Raw genomic sequence first — 20,748 nt, 5'->3', positions numbered from 1 at the left:
CGGCTCTTCCTCACCGGAGACCGCGGCTTTAAGTTGTTGTAGGCTGCAGGCCGGCGGTCAAGATTTAAGTCCCCGCCGCAGCCAGAAGCACCGTAGACTGCAGGGCCGGCGGTCGAAGCTCCCCTCCAGGGGTGATGGTCAGTCCATGCCGGACCCGCGGTAGAAGTTGGCCGCGGGCCGGCAGTGATGGCTTCTTCTTCCCCCGGGTCCCCCACGAGGGATCCCGGGCTGTAGACGCCGCACCAGCTGGAGCTCTGCAGACTGCGGCTTCAGGCTGCGACTTCAGGCTGCCGGCTGCCCCGGGCCAGCGAAACGGAGCGCTCCCCTCCAGCGAGCCCCAGCGAGGGCTCACCCGCTCCACATCAAGAGTCCACGCTGCGCCCGCCGCTGAAGCCCCGGGCGCGTCTCCGGGAAAGGCTGCGTCGATCCTTGATGTTAGGCCACGGGGGAGGCGACCTGGAAAAACTCGCCTCTCCGTGGAGGAGGCGACCGAAGCGGTTCCCCTTACCCCCCCACACCACCCCCCACACAAAACACACGAAGAAACATTAAATACAGACTTTAAAACATACTAAAAAAATAAAAAAAAGTTGAAAAACTGACGAGCTGCATGACATGGCTGCTGCCAGAGCAGCGCCCCCTCCGAATTCTAGCTCGAGGTTTTCCAGGCGAGTGCCCTCGAGCTTGAAGGTCGAAGACACTCTTCTTAACTCGCGGATTAGGTCGCCGCAGTGGGACAGCCCCTTTAATGAAGGAGTTGGAGCTGAACCTGGCCACAAAGTCATGTGTGTACAGGGAGTACAGTAGGGGGCTGAGGACGCAACCTTGGGGGAATCCTGTGTTCAGGGTGAGTGGGTTGGAGGTGTGTCTGCCCACCTTGACCACCTGGGGCATGGCGGTCAGAAAGTCCAGGACCCAGACACACAGTGGGGTGCTCAGTCCCAGTTCAATCAGCGTATCAGCAAGTCTGGTGGGGACTATAGTGTTGAAAGCTGAACTGTAATCAATGAACAGCAGCCTCACATGTTCTAATTTTCCGGATGTGTGCAAATAACCATGAAAAAACTGTTAGAACTTCAATACAATTTATGACTGGCAGTCTCCATTGTGTAGTACATATTTAATACCTATGCTGCATATACACTGCTCCAAATAGATATTCATAAGTATTTACCTGAGCAATAGTACGATCTGGGCACCAGCTCCGAATAAGCAGCAATTTGCGGAATATGTCCAAAGTGGTGTCATATCCATCAGGGAGAGGCAATTCCTCACAATCTTCTTCATCAAACCAAGTCTTCCAAGCTTTATCATTGTTGGTCACTTGAGCAAGTAGTTGAGTGAATGGGTACGATTGAGAGAGCTGAACCAGATTTAACCAGGTGATGTCAATAATCCATTTCTTTGGTTTAGGCTCGACAGAATTGAGGTCTAAGGAAGCCCCACCTGGAAAAGTAAAATTATGTTGATTTGATTATTGCTGTTCAATAAGTAACATCATCTCCTGTGATATTTCATTATTAACTTTCAAATTTAATATAACATGGTTAACTTTTATATCTCATTTAGCACACCCTGCTTTCATATTATGATACTCTTTAGCACCAGTTGCAACAGATTTTGGCCAGACTGACCAATAGCCCACTTCTTCTGTGAGCCTCGACACAACTGAGTTCTAAGGAAGCTCTAGGAGAGAAATTGCAAATGAGTGATGTACAGAAGGATCTGTGTGTTCTTACGTAGGAATCACAAAATGTTAGCAGGCAAGCGACTAGTAATTAGGAAGACAAGTGGCTTATTAGCTTATTAGCTTTTTTAACTCCCAGTACTGACTGTGTGGCATGTGCACATTCTCCCTGAAATCATACATCCGATTCTCTGCTTTCCCAAAAACATGCAAGTAGGTAGGTAGGTTAATTAGCCACTTAAAATGCTCCTTGTGTTCAGATGAGTGATGGAATTTGGGCCGGGGCAAGAATTTGATGGAAATGTGGGGAGAATAAAGCGAGTTAGCTTAGTTGTGTGAGAAAAAATGGGCACTTGATAGTAAATGGTGACCAATGGTTTGGTTCCATGCTGGATCTCTGTTTGAATCTAAAAACAATTCCAAACCAGCCAACATTTATGTATCTAATAAACCTACAATAGTAGTTTCACTCAAGTCTCAAGTTTCGGTTCTGTCCAATTAGCTCTTCTCTGATTGGGCACATTATTTGCCATTGTTGTAAACAGTTTTTTGTGTGTTTTTGATCTATTAAAATTGTATTCAAAAGCTAAAATCTGATTTGTAAGTCAGATAAAACATTCATTCAATTAAAGAGCAATATGGCAGGACTACAGCACTTGACATCAACTGTGCCGTTCTGGTTGCTGCATTGCAGGAAGGATGTGGAGGTTGGGGCGAGGGTGCAGTAGAGGTTCATCAGGATTCTGCCAGGATTAGAGAGTATGAGCCATTAGAGGAAATTGGACAAACTTGGATTGCTTTTTCTGAAGCACTGAGGCTGAAGGATAAGTGTATAAAATTATGAGCATAGTGTCTTTTCCTCATGGTGGAAATGTCAGCTATTGGAGGGCAAATGCTCAAGGTGAGAGGAGGAACGTGTAAAGGAGATTTATGAGGCAAGGTTTTTTTTTTACAGTAAGGTAGGTCTCTGCTTCCATCACATACCCTGCTGTCAGGGGAAATGGTAGAAGTAGATACAATAGTAAAGTTTAAGAGTCTTTTAGACAAACACATAAATAGGGGATGGAGGAATATAACGTCATGGTCAGCACAGACATCATAGATCGAAGGTCCTAATCCAGAGCTTTAAATGTTCTATGTTCTGTGTACAAATATAGGGAGATTTTAAGATCTCACTGTTATCAAGGTAGCTGAAATTACTTGAATAGTGTTTCAACTGTTTTCCACATTTAGCAATAAAGATCAACTGAGCAGCTCCTGTTAGCCTTTCAGGAGACAATGTACAGCATTAATTCACTGCTACATCATAGCAAAAAAGCTTATATACATAATCTAATTCCCAATGTTTTAATGTCTAATAGAATATATCATGATTTGTAACTAATATTAGCTGAGATTGTCTTGGAGTATGTAGAATATACAAAGTCAAGATACTACTCCCAAAATCATTTATGACAGAACAATACAGGATAGCTGCAAAGTCTCTTGCCCAGTGTAGAGAAAATGAGAACCAGAGGCCATAGGTTTAAGGTGAGAAGGGAAAGATTTAATAGGAACCTGCAGGGTAACTTTTTCAACACAGAGGGTGGTGGATGTATGGAACGAGCTGCCAGAGGAGGAAGTTGAGGCAGGTAGTATCGCAATGTTTAAGAAACATTTGGACAGGTGCATGGATAGGACAGGTTTTGAGGGATATGGGCCAGATGCAGGCAGGTGGAACTAGTGTAGATGGGACATGTTGGTCGGTGTGGCCAAGTTGAGCTGAAGGGCCTGTTTCCAAACTGTATGACTCTATGACCATGACTCTACAATATAATTTTAAATCACAGAACAGTTCCCTTAAGCTAGGCATAAATTACTTGAAAATTTTAATCAATTAAAAATTTTAAATGAGAATTCAAAATGCCACAACCCTTATGTTAGTAATTTTACAGCGATGAGAAGGTGTGGGCTTTATAACTTTGTGGCACTGCAAATATAATCCACCCATTACACATCACAGTCATAAAATATTATAGCCAATAACCATAAGTGCAATAGAAGTAAAATGGTTCATCAGCTTCCACTAAATTGCTCCATGTAGGCCATTAACACCATCTTTGGCTTTAGTTTTGACTATTGCTTGTTAATGAGTGATTAATGGTAAAGAGCAAAGGAGAAAATGTTCAAGACTATCTTAGTTGGAAATATACCACAATAAACGAACCATGGAAATGTTTTGCAGAAAGACTAAATCTACTTAGAAATCTATATGTTGATTAAAACAGTATGTGGAGCAACCTACATACACTGAAATAGATTTTATGTTCTATATTGATTGATGCTTCTCTAGAAGTTATTATCATATAATCTCCAATTGCAGCGGTTTGTGAAAGTACCAACTATCTTCTAAATACATTCAGGAAAGGATAATAAATGTCAGCCATGTTACTGACACCCAAATCTCAAAGGAGAATCATGGGCATATATTCATCATTTCATGTTTTCTTATTCAGAGATCGAACAGGTGCTCATTAGTGACACAGCTGGCCACACACCATTACTGGAAACATTGTTAAGGGCCTGTACCACTTAGGCAACAGCCGGCGACAGTCACAGTTGTAGCAGGACACCAAAAAAACGGCAACTGGACCCCCCCCTACGACAATGTCTATGACAACCTACCACCTAGTCGACGTCAAGCTACGGCAAGCTACTGACAACCGGCTGCCCATTAGGATGTCGACCTACGACCACACCTATGACAACCCATGACCACCCAGGCAACAACCTACGACAACCCGCGACAAGCTACGACCCTGTCGGCGAGAACTGAAGACAATTCAGTCGCCGGTACCTGTCGCCTGTTGACGTAGGTAGTCGCCAATGGAATTCACCGAAGTCATCACCCGGCGACAACCTACGTCACCTGGGGACAACCTGCGTCATCCTGGCGACAACCTACGACAGGAGAAGACAAGCTACGTCAAGCCCAGTCGCCGAACGGTTTTGAACATTTCAAAATCCAGCCGGGACAAGAAAAAAGTTACGACTCTTTAGGCGACTTGAGGAGACAACTCACGACCATACAGGCGGCACCCCGCAACCATGTGGCGACAGCCTAGTCGCCTGTAGTCGCCGAAAAAAATCGCCTAAGTGGGACAGGCCTTTTACATACAATGGGGACCTTGGTACAAGGGGAAAAGATATGCCCATCTGCAAAGAACCTTCTCCCATAGACTCTTCAGTGGCATCACATTCTACCTGCTCCTGAAGCTTCAGGCACAAGAACTCTCTGATTGTTTCTATTTCTGGACCTTTCTTAAAAAGGTACAAATTGCAATTGCAATTTACAAATTGAGCTGTTGGGAGTCCAGCACATTACTCATGTTTGAACATCTGGACTGACAAGGGCTGTGCAACCAAGAGACCAGGTCATCTCCTCTAACCCAGAGGTGAGGGTATAGATTTTGCATTCTAAACAAAGTAATCGGTTAGACTCCCTAAATGATTTATGTTCTTAAGTTCATAAGTTTATAGGAACAAAATTAAGCCATTCGCCCCTCAAGTCCGTTCTGCCATTTAATCATGGCTGATCTATCTTTCCATCTCAACCCCATTCTTTTGCCTTCTCCCCATAACCTCTGACACTCTTACTAATCAAAAATGTTTCAACCTCTGCCTTAAAAATATCCCTTGATTTGGTCTGCACAACCTTCTGTGGCAATTAATTCCACATTCACCACCCTCTATCCTCCTCATCTCCTTTCAAAGGTTACAGAAATTTTATTCTGAGGCTGTGGCCTCTGGTCCTTGACTCTCCCACTAGTGGAAAAATCCCCTCCACATCCACTCTATCCAGGCCTTTCACTATTCGGTAAGTTTCATTTGTATTTGATATATTTAATTTAGAAATCCATCACTAGGCCCATGAAAACAGTGTCTATCCCTTTGCCAAACTGCTTTATCTGTTGGTGAAAGACAATTAGAGGGTTTTCAAAGAGGAATTGGATAGGCATTTGAAATAGAATAATTTACTGGGTCATGGAGAACAAGAAGGGAAAATTGGACTGAGAGGATTGTCCAGTTACAAACCTCCATTGACCAAGGGCTGAAATGCTTCTTGTGCCAATTATATGCAGGTTGGTAAGTAAATTGGCCGATGTAATTTATTCAAAGTGAATGTTGGAATCTGGAGGAAATTGATGGGATTGTGGGGAGAATAAAATGGGATTAGTGTGGGATTTGCCAAAAAGGATGTTTGAGGATACATTATGGTCAGTCCGTGCTTGGAGGCAATGAGACTGCTATTGTGCTGCATAACTATGATTTTATCACAGAATTTTGTCATATAATTCTGTGATCACATTTCATCCAATAAATTGCATTCTTGTGAAATCTAAAAAAAGGGCAAATTTTGTATACTTACAATCCTGATAAGCATTTAATTAACAATAAATCCAAAAATAATTGGGCCAGCTTTTCTTTGGAAAATTACCATTTATTTCATGCTATTATCAGTCAAGATAAAAATAAAATATGTGATTGAAATTCTTAGTTAAGTAAATGTGTGCACAACTCTTCACTCCGTGTCTTCATAATGTTCTACATATCTTCTGGGGCAGTGTGTAAAGTTAACACATTCATTTCTACATTAAGTTAACAGCTCATTTAATTATTTAAAGGTGATATTTAAAGCTGACAATTTTCTATAATTTGATCTATGAATATAGTTAATCCTTTAATTAAAATGCTTCATTCTACAGATTCATGCGGGATGAATGAGTGCTATTGTACTGGTTCTTGAAAAGACAGAATAGCTGAATAAGCACTTTCAGCTACATTTCCAAAATTGTCCAACAGCAAGCCACTGATTCAATAACTCGGCTCTTCCTCATGCATTCAATCATAATGCCAATAGTGATAACATATTATTCTTTATTTATTTATTCACAAGGGCTGGATGATATAAATTTTATATATATTAGGTTTTGCTGTCAAAGTGTTCACTGTATTTATTCTGGTCATCACAGTGCTTTATGTCGTGAACGAAACACAGTATTGGCTCCCACTGACTTCCTAATCCAGAATTAAATATCAGGCTAGCCTGATAATATAAACAATTCTAAATGATCAGCTATTTGATCAAAGACTTTCGAAGCATATTTTTGCCTGCAACTCTCCCTGGTATTGCATTTTAATTATGCCGAATGTAGATGATTCCAGTTTGTAGCTTTATGTACAATCAATCACACTGTTTTGTTATTTTTGCAACATGATGAAATGTTAAATGTTACATTAATGTAGTTTGTAAAATGCACCAAGATTAAAGTAGTAGTTAATAAACCATCTGGTAATTTGATCCGTCACTGAAAGAATAATTAGAATTTAACATGTTTTTACCTAATATGAGTTGGTATTAATCTATGATTATCACTGATCAGATTATCACAGATTAGTATTAACCTATTAATATCGTTGAAAAGATCATGTAGCCCATCTGTGCAGAAAGAAATTGAGTTAACAATTCATGTTGATCACTGATCGCTGATCAGAAAAAAAAGGTCAGAAAACAAGCATGATTCAAGTAGCAGAAAAAGGGGAGAATAGAAAGAACAAAACAAACACTTATGGAAGAATTGAGATCAAATCAGAGTGTGATGCAAATGGTAATGGCGCCAAATGACAAAAAGGGATGAAGAGTGGTGAAGACTTGGTAATTAGAAGAGATGCAAATCGAAGAGGATGAGTGAGGACAGAAAAACAAAACTAAAGGAGTGAGATACAGAGCAGTTGCCAGAAATCTGGGGGGAAAAAGGGTGCTGGAAATATCCAACAGTTCAGGCAGCAGCTATGAAGAGAGTAAAAGAGAGTTCATGTTGCAACTTTACGCTCTTTCATTGGAACTGGTCAGTCCTGATGCAAATAGAAGCCCAGGGTAGTTTGCGTGGAACAGAAGTGTTTCACAATGTGAAACCCAATCTGCATCTGATATTTCCAGTGCAGAAAGAGATTATAGATCTAGCCTCACTAATGCAAAGCAAATTTAATTCACCATGTAGAATCACATATATTATTTTAAGAAATGTTATTGTCAACGATTACCTTTAATCAAAGTCTGAAAATCTTCATGAGAAATCTTCTTGCATTGCAAATCAATCTTTAGTGCCATAAGCAGAGTAAAGAGGTATTTGTGATTCTCATACAGGCCCCGTACAGTGTATCTGAATACTTCATAGGTGAGATATTCAATGATGTTGGCAATTCTTTTGGAAGTAACTTGTGATTTTGCTGATCGCTCCATGGATATGTCGAAAATACCCAGGAACTGTCGAAGGGAGGTCTGGTACATCACATTTACTAAACTCATTTCAACAACGAGGAAGTAAAGAATGCTACCACGCGAGGCCACAGGGCGATATTCCTCACGAGCTGCATTTATCTTCACCTCTGTTTCTGCAGCTATGCTCAGCTTGTCACTCACCTGAAGACAATAAAAATAAATTAAGCTTTTGATTACCACAACATAAAACATTTGAAATAAAATCCCCTTTTCAGGTTAAAAGACAAAATGTTATGTTCTCTGTGGAAGCTGAAAGGGGTACAAAGAAGTTTTACGAGGATGTTGTCAGGACTCGAGGGCCTGAGCCAGCGTTTCCCGGAACGCTAGGGTTCCGCGAGAGGTCGCTAGGGGTTCCGAGCGATAAATAGGCTAATCATATGTAAATACATTTTTGAGTCATTTTTGTGTTTAATTTCATATTCGTTATTTTATTATACACATATGGCATATTCTTGGGTATTATAATAAAGTCTTCAACCTGTTACATCATTTAAAAGTATAATAATCATAGGGAATATATTTAGCAACATCTATACGTCGCTAAATATGAGGCCTTTCGTGGCCAGTGGACAGGAGCTGCACGTGACGGATTCATGTATTATCAATAAACGATTAAGTTTATTGTGGTGGTTAGTACCTGTTTTCGTCTGCTTATATGTGTTATTTATGATGTTGGTTATTTGGGTTTCTTTTTTGTTTACAGATATGGTTGATTTTTGTGTGTGAATGAAACCTCCTTATGAGGTCTCTTGAACAAGCAGTTTGATTTCAGGTTTTTTTTTGCATTGTCAATAACCTTGAGAAAAACGTGTTATTTATTGCTAAAACCAGTTATCAGAAAAATGTATTATGTTTGCTTTATGAACTTTAAGTTTATGAAAGAGAAAGAAAGATTAATAAAGATATATAATAATTCTTATGTAGGAGTTCCCTGAGACATGAAAATTATTTCAAGGGAGAACGCTGGCCTGAGCTATAGGGAGAGGTTAAATCTACAGTAAGACTCTATTTCTTGGAGCACAGATGATATTATAGAGATGTATAAAATCATGAGAGGTAAGCACACAGAGTCTCTTGCCCAGTTTTGGGGAAATCCAGGACCAGCGGACATACGTTTGAGGTGAGGGGGGAAAGATTTAATAGGAACCCGAGGGGTAACTTTTTTACACAAAGGGTGGTGGGTGTATGGAACAAGCTGCCGGAGGAGATAGTTGAGGCAAGTACTATCACAATGATTAGATAGGTACATGGATAGGATAGGTTTAGAGGGAAATAGGTCAAACACAGGCAGGTGGGATTAGTGTAGATGGGGCATGTTGGTTGGTATGGGAAAGTTGGGCCGACGGGCCTGTAACCATGCTGTATGACTATGACTATGACTAAGAATGAGAGAGTGGTGGGGGCATGGAATGCACTGCCTGGGGAGCTGGTTGAGGCAGATGTGATTGTGACATCTGAGAAGCTATTGAATAGGCAATCAATCAATCAATCCAGCAATCAATCAATCAATCAATCAAGTTTTATTCATCACATACACAATACAGTGCAGTGAAATAAAATTCCCAGCAACGGTACAATCAAAAAAAGAACACACAATACACATTAAAAATTTAACACAAACATCCACACAGCATTCTTCGCTGTGGTGGAAGGCACAAAGTACAGTCAGTCCTCCTCCATTGTTCCCGTCATAAACCTCCACAGTCGCCGCTGCAGGCGGCCAGATGTACAGGCAAATGGAAGGGAATAGAGGGATATGGATCATATACGAACAGATGAGATCAGTTCAACGGCATGTTTGACACAAACATTGTGGGCCAAAGGGCATGTTCATGTGCTTCTATGTGCTATGTATTGCTATTTTTTTTCACATCTTTTTACTCCCTTAAACAAGAACCACTGCATTGCTGAAATCCATGAGTTGAAAATGGATTTATTGGCTCCCTGCATCAAATATTAGTAATAAAAGGAAGTTTGTAATACCAACTGAATGGAGTTGAAATATTCTTATTTTCCCTCTCTTTAAGCTACTGTTATAGATCCGTCCCAAATTCTGTTCTTCCTTACGATCTGTCTTCCCATAAAGCCAGCTTCCTATAAAAACCCCAAAAACAATTGACACTGTAACTGCTCCTTGAACTAACAATCCAGAAACCCAAGGTCAAATTCTGAAAGAGCAGCTGCAGAATTTAAATTCAGTTGAGAAGCTGGAATTAGGAAGAACAAAACAAAAATTAGTCCTGGTAGACAACTACTAAAATTACCGGATTTTCGTAAAAATACATCTACTTCACATGTCCTTCAGAGGAGGTCATCTACAATCCTGACCTATGCCGATTCTGAAATGGCAGAACAAACTATTCAGTTGCACCATTTTTGCCACATGGAAACTAGGAAAGAATAAAACTGAATGGACCATCTGGCATTGACCAAGGCAGTGAATATGGACACAGCAAAGGAGCTCCCAGCACATTTTTCCCTACAATGTCCTCCTCACAACCATAGCCTGACATAGTTGTCTTCACAGAATCATATGTTTTAACCGACTCCTCCGTCAGAATCCCAAGCAATGTCATGTTCAACCAGTAATGCCAAACAATTACCAACTCTCACTTGATGAATCAGGGTTCCTCCATGTTTAACAACATTACAGCTGACCAACTCCAAATGGGGAGCCACAGCACACACATTAAGATCTACTGCTCTGGCCCTGTGCTACTCCTCTGCGGAGTATGCGTGTCCTGTTTGGGAGAGATCATCCCATGCCAAGAAATTAGACCCAGCGTTGAATAACACCTGCCGCTCAATCACTGGCTGCTTGAAGCCCACCAACATAAACAACCTGCACCTCCTCGCTGGCATTGCCCTTGCTGATGTGAGACGGGAAGTCACCAGCCGAGTAGAGATGACCAAGGCCACCAGTGACGAACGCCACCTCCTCTATGGACGTGTACCCCCGGCCCATCGGCTGAAGTCCAGGAGAAGCTTTCTCAGCCATGTCCAGCCCCTAATAACATCACGGGAAGAAACCAGACTCCAACTATGGACAAAAAGGCTTGAGGACGACCCCCCCTCCTACTGACATGGGTATCCCTCCTTCTGAAGCCCTCCCTCCGGGCTCAGAAGCACCATGGGTCCAGTGGAAGACGCTCAACCGCCTGAGAACAGGAACAGGGCGATCAAAAGCTGCCATGGCCAGATGGGGCTATGAAACTTGCCAAACCACCTGTGAATGTGGAGAAGAGGACCATACAATGCAGCACTGCCTTGTCTGCCCCCTACTACCCAACCAGTGCAGCTCAAAGGATCTTGCAGTGTTCAACAAAAACGCAAAGGACTGTGTAAAGGAATGGGAAACTGTCATATAGTCAACCAGCTTCAAAGACTCGAAAAGAAGAAGAAGAACAACATTACATGAATAAAATAGAAATGAACTAATGTAACTGAAAGAAATTCCATGGATTAAATTTGCCAGCTACAAATTAAAACTTTTTTTCCGATTCTCTTTTACCTCTTCAGCTGTTATCTTGGTGACCCGGAGCACTTCAATCAATGATTCATCCTCCACTAGTGACCCTTCAGTGCTGGTTAGACGATATAGCAAATTATCTTCCAACTCCTGCATTCTTCGTTTGTTTGATGTGACTTCTTTCATCAGTTGCACTCTCTCTGCTTCTAGTTCCTAATGTACAACATGAAAATATAATATTAACTCAAAACAATTTAGTAAAGTGAGCCTGGAAAGGCATTGTTCCAATCTTATGAGGGCAATGTGACTGAAATTTATTTGCAACCAGTGTATGCCAACACTGCCAGATTATATTGCAGCAAATAAGAAACATTTTGGGTTCTTCCTGTTGTCAGTCTCTAGACTTTCGAGATACAGGCCCTTCGGCCCAATGATCGACACAAAATGCTGGAGGAAATCAGCAGGACAGGCAGCACCTCTGGAGAGAAGGAATGGATGACATTTCAGGTTGAGATACTTCTTCAGACTGTAGGGCAGGGGAAAGGGAAACAAGAGATATAGACGATGTAGAGAGATATAAAACAAATGAATGCAAGATATGTGAAAAAGTAACGATGATAAAGGAAACAGGCCATTGTTAGCTGTTTGCTAGGTGAGAACGAGAAGCTGGTGCAACTTGGGTGTGCGAGGGATGGAGAGAGAGGGAATCTGTGGGGTTACTTGAAGTTAGAGAAATCAATATTCATACCACTGGGTTGTAAGCTGCCTAAGCAAAATATGAGATGCTTTTCCTCCAATTTGCATTTGGCCTCACTGACAATGGAGGAGACCTGGGACAGAAAGGTCAGTGTGGAATGGGAAGGGGATTTAAAGTGTTTGGCAACCGGGAGATCAGGTAGGTCCAAGTGGACTGAACGAAAGTGTTCAGTGAAACAAACCTGTTGGGACTGAAGGCAGATAAATCCAGAGGGCCTGATGGTTTACATCCCAGAGTACTCAAGGGGGTAGCCCTAGAAATTGTGGATGCATTGGTGATCATTTTCCAATGGTCTCTTGGCACTGGATCAGTTCCTGTGGACTGGAGGGAGCCAATGTAACCCCACTTTTTAAGAAAGGAGGGAGAGAGAAAACAGGGAATTGTAGACCAGTTAGCCTGACATCGGTAGTGGGGAAGATGCTTGAGTCGATTGTTAAAGATATTATAGCAGCGCACTTGAAAACCAGTGACAGGATCGGTCAAAGTCAACATGGATTTATGAAGGGGAAATCATGCTTGACTAACCTTCTGGAATTTTTTGAGGATGTAACAAGTAGAATGGATAAGGGAGAGCCAGTGGATGTGGTGCATCTGGACTTTCAAAAAGCCTTTGACAAGGTCCCACATAAGAGATTAGTGTGCAAAATTAGAGCACATGGTATTGGGGGTAGGGTATTGACATGGATAGATAACTGGTTGGCAAACAGGAAGCAAAGAGTAGGAATTAATGGGTCCTTTTCAGAATGGCAGGCAGTGACTAGCGGGGTGTCCCAAGGCTCAGTGCTGGGACCCCAGTTATTTACAATATATATTCATGATTTAGATGAGGGAATTAAATGTGACATCTCCAAGTTTGTGGATGAAACAAAGCTGGGTGGCAGTGTGAGCTGCGATGAGGATGCCATGAGGCTGCAGCATGACTTGGATAGGTTGGGTGAGTGGTTATCCACTTTGGTGGCAAGAACAGGAAGGCAGATTATTATCTGAATAGTGTCAGATTAGGAAAAGGGGAGGTGCAATGAGACCCGAGTGTGCTTGTACATCTGTCACTGAAAGTAAGCATGCAGGTACACCAGGCAGTGAAGAAAGCTAATGGCATGTTGACCTTCATTGTGAGAGGATTTGAGTTTAGGAGCAAGGAGGTCCTAGTGCAATAATACAGGGCCCTGTTATGACCGCACCTGGAGTATTGTGTGCAATTTTGGTCTCCTGATTTGAGGAAGGACATTATTGCTATTGAGGGAGTGCTGTGTAGGTTCACCAGGTTAATTCCCGGGATGGCAGGACTGACATATTAAGAAAGAATGGGTCGACTGGGATAGTATTCACTGAAATTTAGAAGGATGAGAGGGCATCTTATTGAAATATAAAATTCTTAAAGGATTGGACAGGCTAGATGCAGATAAAATGTTCCCGATGTTGGGGTCACAGATTAAGAATAAGGGGTAGGCCATTTGGGACTGAGATGAGGAAAAACTTCTTCACCCAGAGAGTTATGAATCTGGGTCCTCAAGGTCTAATGGAAGAACCAGTGCTATTTCTTATTTATATTTATGACGAATGTAGGTATGCAGTATAACATTTTAGATTTTGAAGATTACAATAAATTTGGAGATATAGACAAAAGAATTGTGGACCGCAATAAACTGCAAGGAGACATATATAAACAGACAACATGGACAGACAAGTAGCAGATGAAATTAAATTAAAATAATGTGAAATGCTACATTTTGAATAAAAATAAGGAGAGATAACATAAACAAAATATCACATTACTAAACAATGTCTAATAACTGAAGGATCTGCCTACAAATGTACATAAAACTTAAAAAGTGACCAGATGTGTTGTGTAAGGGGTTAATTTAAGATTTGGGGTCCATAATTGAGGCACAAATTAGGAAAGTGGGGAAGTTTAGTTTCGTTTAATTTAGAGATACAGCATTGAAACAGGCCCTTCGGCCCACTGAGTGTACACCGACCAGCGATCCCCACACATTAACACTACCCTACACACAACTAGGGACAATTTTATATTTATAACCAAGCCAATGAACCTACAAACTTGTACGTCTTGTGTGAGAGGAAACCAAAGATCACAGAGAAAACTCATGCAGGTCACAGGGAGAACATACAAACTCTGTACAGACAAGCACCTGTAATCAGGATCGAACCCGGGTCACTGGCGCTGTAAGGCAGTAGCTCTACCGCTATGCTACTGTGCCGCACTACCGTGATGTTAAACTTTTCCAACGCATTGATTCGGTCACTACGGCGATATTGACTCCACTTCTGGTCATCACAACACATGAGAACGATATGACAGTCCTTGAAAAAGGGAACAGCTAGGACTTTCCTTGTAGTTTAAGGAATTGGGGCTTGAAAAAAGTATATAAGCAGTACAACAGGATGTATTTTGGTGTCCTTGAATCATTGTAACCATTTTTTACTTTACCTACCTGTTTTTCAATTAGGATCACTCGACCAAGAAGCTGGTCTTCTAATCCTTTCATTGTGACAGTAAAGTCGATAATGGCAGTTTTAGCACTGATTTCGGGAGTGTAAGCAGGATTCGCCAACTTGGTGGTGATATACAGAGTAAATCCCAACATCACATCAACTTCTTTGTCACCAACTTTCACCTAACATGAAAGAACCACCAGATATAATGACACTCATTTATTTGTTTCCATATCAGTAAATTTAAAATACAAAGTTATAAAACTACCTACATTATTTCAGATATACAGGCATGGCTTTGAGATATCATAGATTCATACAGCATAGAAACAGGCCCATTGGCCCATCTCATTTATGTTGAACAAAATACCCCATCTAAGCTAGTTGCATTTGCCCACATTTACCCATATCCCTCTGAGCCTTTCTCAGCCTTTGTCCAAAATATTTTTTATATGTGGGTATTGTATCTGCCTTAACTACTTTCTCTGGCAGTTCATTCCATATAAATGCCACCCTCTATGGGAAAAAGTTGTCCCTCCATGTTCCTATTAAATATTTTCCTCTGACCCTAACATGGGAGAAAGACTGTGCATTCACTCTTGTGTGTATGTTAGCATTCATAGTAAAAGGATTTGAGTATAGGAGCAGGGAGGTTCTACTGCTGTTGTACAGGGTCTTGGTGAGATCACACCTGGAGTATTGCGTACAGTTTGAGGAAAGACATTCTTGCCATAGAGGGAGTACAGAGAAGGTTCACCAGAATGATTCCTGGGATGTCAGGACTTTCATATGAAGAAAGACTGGATAGACTCGGCTTGTACTCGCAAGAATTTAGAAGATTGAGGGGGGATATTATAGAAACTTACAAAATTCTTAAGGGGTTGGACAGGCTAGATGCAGGAAGATTGTTCCCGATGTTGGGGAAGTCCAGAACAAGGGGTCACAGTTTAAGGATAAGGGGGAAATCTTTTAGGACCGAGATGAGAAAAACATTTTTCACACAGAGAGTGGTGAATCTGTGGAATTCTCTGCCACAGAAGGTAGTTGAGGCCAGTTCATTGGCTATATTTAAGAGGGAGTTAGATGTGGCCCTTGTGGCTAAAGGGATCGGGGGTATGGAGAGAAGGCAGGTACAGGATACTGAGTTGGATGATCAGCCATGATCATATTGAATGGCGGTGCAGGCTCGAAGGGCCGAATGGCCTACTCCTGCACCTATTTTCTATGTTTCTATGTTTCTACGTCTGTTTATCTGCAATTATTTGGATAGCTTTTGTAAAAAATGTAAGGTACAATGTATCAAATTAGTTCAATTAAGGCTAATAAAACATTTTAATCCTTCATACAAAGGCATAAACTACAAGTTAGATCGAGTAGACTGTGCTGAGTTTGAAAAGCATTGCAGCCACCATCAAATGAGAATTCCAACAGTGTAGTTTAATTTCATAATTTGAAATGAAGCTTAACCACACTAATGACTGCACAATCTTAATCACTGCCAATTAAATTATTTAACATGCCATTCTAGCATAATAATCCTTTGTCAGTCAAACTTAAGAGTCATCCAGTGAACCAAATGTTTTAAAAATCAATTATTTGAATGAGGTGCATTCATGATTTTAGAAATATAAAATACTCATTGAGTATATTTTGCATTTTTAAATGCATCCATTTTCTTTAAATAGTATCTTACTTTGTAAGTTGATCCTGATTTAATAAAGTTCTTTTCCAACACATTGTCAAGAGCAGGATCCAACTCCTCCCCTATATCCTCCATTAGTAGAGGGCGCCCCAAAGAAAGACAATCCTCCAGATGTGTCCTGAAGTACTTATGGTTTAACGATGTTATCTGAGGATACAGATTTTTTAATTATTCAGTTAACTTATTGCAAATTATCAGGCAAAATTAAGATGAAATTGAAGCATATTCCAAAAGCAGCGAAAGAAAATTAAGGCATGCAAGATAATGGATAAACACATCCTGTCAGGACAACATCTTGCAAAGCAGGTACACAAAAATGCTGGAGAAACTCAGCGGGTGCAGCAGCATCTATGGAGCGAAGGAAATAGGTAACGTTTCGGGCCGAAACCCTTCTTCAGACTGATAGGGGGTGGCGGGGAGAAGGAAGGAAAAAGGAGGAGGAGGAGCCCGAGGGCTGGGGGATGGGAGGAGACAGCCCGAGGGCTGAGGAAGGGGAGGAGACAGCAAGGGCTAACAAAATTGGGAGAATTCAATGTTCATGCCCGCAGGATGCAGACTCCCCAAGTGGAATATGAGGTGCTGTTCCTCCAATTTCCAGTGTTGCTCACTCTGGCAATGGAGGAGACCCAGGACAGAGAGGTCGGATTGGGAATGGGAGGGGGAGTTGAAGTGCTGAGCCACCGGGAGGTCAGGTGGGTTCTTGCGGACCGAACGGAGGTGTTCGGCGAAACGATCGCCCAACCTCCGCTTAGTCTCACCGATGTAGATCAGCTGACATCTAGAGCAGCGGATGCAGTAGATGAGGTTGGAGGAGATACAGGTGAACCTGTCACACCTGGAACGACTGCTTGGGTCCTTGAATGGAGTCGAGGGGGAAGGTAAAGGGACAGGTGTTGCATTTCTTGCGCTTGCAACGGAAAGTGCCCGGGGAGGGGGTGGTACGGGAGGGAAGGGAAGAATTGACAAGGGAGTTGCGGAGGGAACGGTCTTTGCGGAAGGCAGACATGGGGGGAGTTGGGAAGATGTGGCGAGTGGTGGGGTCACGTTGGAGGAGGCGAAAATGACGGAGGATTATTTGTTGTATGTGACGGCTGGAGGGGTGAAAGGTGAGGACTAGGGGGACTCTGCCCTTGTTGCGAGTGCGGGGATGGGGAGAGAGAGCAGTGTTGCGGGGTGTGGAAGAGACCCTGGTGCGAGCCTCATCTATGGTGGAGGAGGGGAACCCCCGTTCCCTGAAGAATGAAGAAAGCAGCTCAGCTTGCTGTGGAGATTTTAATCTGCCTTTTTTACTTCATCTGGGAATGGAAGACATGCCCAGCCTTACCTGCTAAATCTATCTTCCTACTTTTGCCTTTTACAACTCCTACCTTCTTTTTGGTATTGTTATTGGTTTATATCGTCATGTGGACCAAGATACAGTGATACAATCATATCATAGTGCATAGAAAAATATACCAGGTACAAAATAGCGTTACAATGCTACAGCATTACAGCCATGATCATATTGAATGGCGGTGCAGGCTCGAAGGGCCGAATGGCCTACTCCTGCACCTAATTTCTATGTTTCTATGTTTCTAATGAGAAAATGCAGATACAAAAGTGCAAAGGCTGCAATGAGGTAGATTGGGAGATTGGTGGTATACTCTTAGGTTTTGAAAGGACCATATTGTCTGATAACAGCGGGGAAGAAGCTGTTCTTGAATTTGGTGGTATGTGCTTTCAAGCTTTAATATCTTCTGCCCGAGCGGATAAGAGAGAATGACAGGGGTGTAAATGGTCCTTTGATTATGTAACTTGCTTTTCAGAGGCAATGTGAAATGTAGATGTAGTCAATGAGGGTAGGGCTGGGCTGTGTGATGAACTGGGCTACATCCACAACTTTCTGCTATTTCTTGCGTTCTTGGACAGAGCAGTCGCCAAGTCAACTTGCGGTGCATCCCAGTAGACCGTGAAAATCGTTATCTAGAATTACAGTGGGATTATGATCAACTGGGCTAGTGGGCTGAGGAATGACAAAGTTTAAAGTGTTGCCTTATGGGAAGTCAAGCCATGTATCCCTGTCGATACATGAGCAGGAAAACTTTAGAGGGATTTGGACCAGATGCACACAAATGGGAGTATGCAGATACTCTGGAGTAGTCTGGATGAGTATCTTGGCACGTATCAGAAATACCCCCTCCCCCTATCATCCCTGCAGTTATACAAGGGTATTTTGTCTCCTTCCCAGTTCTGACAAAGGGTCTTTGACCTGAAAAGTTAACTTAGTTTCCTTCCTCACAAATACGAAATATTTACAGAATGTTCTGTTTTCATTTAGAGGGATATGGCCCAAAAGGTAGACAGATGGGGCTCGTGCAAATGGGACATGTTGTTCAGTGTTGGAAAGTTGGGCCAAAGGGTCTGTTTCCACACTGTATGACTATGACTCTATTTTAGATTTCCAGAATCTGCAGTATTTTCTGATTTTCACTCTTTTTCGAACCATCTTTTCGCATACTATGTGTTTCAATTTCCCAGCAATTTATGTTACACTTCTAAACTGGTCACCAAATCAATTATTTGTACGTTTTGTGGGCTTATACATGGAAACTGAATGTGATTTCAATGAATACATTTTCAAACTCAACAAGCTGACAAATGTACAAGCAAATGAATGTAAAAGTCTCTCAGGAAGTCTCCATTTTCTTAAAACTGATTCATGGAATCATATGGCACAAGAGAAAGATATCTGGCACATTATTCGCACAATGAAGATGGCACTGTTTATTAAATATTTATACTCCATTATCAAAGTTATTAAATTACTTGTAATTGCTTGGAAGTTTGAATGAGAGATATTCAGAAAAATTAATACAAAAGTAGAATTAATAATTCCTGAAATATCTACAGTGATTGGGAAATAACATAACTATTATGTACAGCTGGAGAGAGATTAATAGAAAATGATTTGACACCATATGTTTTACAGATACAAGTGGATACTTAAGCATCCATTGTAATGTATAATATACACGTTGGAAATGCTTCAGCCAACACACTGGTAAAGCAAAGATCCAGGTCCATGCCAGAAACAATTCTGCACTAAATGAGGCTCATGCCAATTAGTCTGAAGAAGAGTCTCGATCCGAAACGTTGCCTATTTCTTTCGCTCCATAGATGCTGCCTCACCCGCTGAGTTTCTCCAGCATTTTTGTCTACCTAAGGTCATTGACTGTTCACTCATTGACTCTTTATTGGTCTTTGGTTCAGACACTTTATGTAACATGCAGCTACTGTACAGTACATGTACAGGGAAATTAACTTTGGATTGTATGAAAGATGAACTGAAAAAATAATACATTTCATAACTTAACAATTTACATGCAGAACTCAACCATGAATTTCCTGCGAAGTTCAACTGCATCTGCATTAGCCTGCATCATGGCATGTAGTTTGAGAATGTCCTTGTAAGGATCCAACTTTGCAGCTTGCTGTTGTCCATTCTTGTGAAATGTTAGTTTTGTTAACAGCAGTCCAAACAAGCTCTCTTGTTTTAGATTTGTCGTCTGGTCATCCGTTATCAGCTTGAGTTGGCTGAAAACCCTTTCAACAGCAGCATTTACGAAAGGAAATGACAGCAACACACTGATTATTTTGCTCAAATTTGGTTGCACTTCGTTTCCACAGGCATCTTTCTGTGTGAATACTCCTCTCCAATACTCCTGTACTGACAAACTGCCATTCAAAGTGGGGTGCTTGGAGTGTGTCCTCCATTCAGTGTCAACATCTTGAACTGATGCAACTTCCATCAGGTAAGGCAGTTTTTGGTACAATGGTGCAAAGGGTGGTATAGTCAGATTGTATGCTACTGCTGGGTCTAGACATCTCAGGAAATCAGTTCCCGAAGATTGCTGAATCTGTGCTGGATCTGTTTCACACATTCCATGAGAAACTGCTTGCAGTGATTCTGGAACAATGTAATGTCATGTTGGTCTGCCCCAACTTTGTCACTAATACTTTGAATTGGTCTTGAGGCCTTTACCCCAGTATACACTTTACATAGTGATATGTGATGTTCTTCATCACTCACATTGAGTTTTAAGGGGTCACACATTCAGACATGTGACAGCTCCTTAAAATCTGATGAAAGACCCACCAACAACTGTGAAACTTATGTAAAAATTGCCTCGCAAGCATTATTTTATGATTGGTATTAACACAGTCGTAGGCTACAAGAAAGTTGCGATGAGAGAGAGAAAAAACAATGCTATTTTGGCTAAGATTGTTTTGGGAGCCACAGTCTTTCCATTAATAATCCATTTGAAATCAAACATTAGCCGACACAAATGTAGACCTAATTAAACAAACTGTAAAT

At 41.5% G+C, this 20,748-nt stretch overlaps 1 protein-coding gene across 2 annotated transcripts in view; it reads right to left on the bottom strand.

Annotated features, from left to right (window-relative positions):
• LOC116966099 (dynein heavy chain 5, axonemal-like) overlaps nucleotides 1–20,748 on the bottom strand; it is a 350,576-nt gene that overhangs the window by 85,922 nt on the left and 243,906 nt on the right. For both annotated transcript variants that reach the window (XM_033012270.1, XM_033012280.1), the window contains 5 exons: nucleotides 16,386–16,541; nucleotides 14,692–14,874; nucleotides 11,521–11,691; nucleotides 7,772–8,150; nucleotides 1,175–1,446 (listed from right to left, as the gene is read on the bottom strand). In XM_033012270.1, coding sequence (XP_032868161.1) covers nucleotides 1,175–1,446; nucleotides 7,772–8,150; nucleotides 11,521–11,691; nucleotides 14,692–14,874; nucleotides 16,386–16,541 — 1,161 coding nt within the window. The remainder of the gene's footprint in view (nucleotides 1–1,174; nucleotides 1,447–7,771; nucleotides 8,151–11,520; nucleotides 11,692–14,691; nucleotides 14,875–16,385; nucleotides 16,542–20,748) is intronic.

This window comes from Amblyraja radiata, chromosome 2 (genome assembly GCF_010909765.2).
Source record: "Amblyraja radiata isolate CabotCenter1 chromosome 2, sAmbRad1.1.pri, whole genome shotgun sequence".
NCBI classification, from domain to species: domain Eukaryota; kingdom Metazoa; phylum Chordata; class Chondrichthyes; order Rajiformes; family Rajidae; genus Amblyraja; species Amblyraja radiata.
Note: the sequence above shows the minus strand (reverse complement) of the source record. Positions and strands in the feature narration are given on the sequence as shown.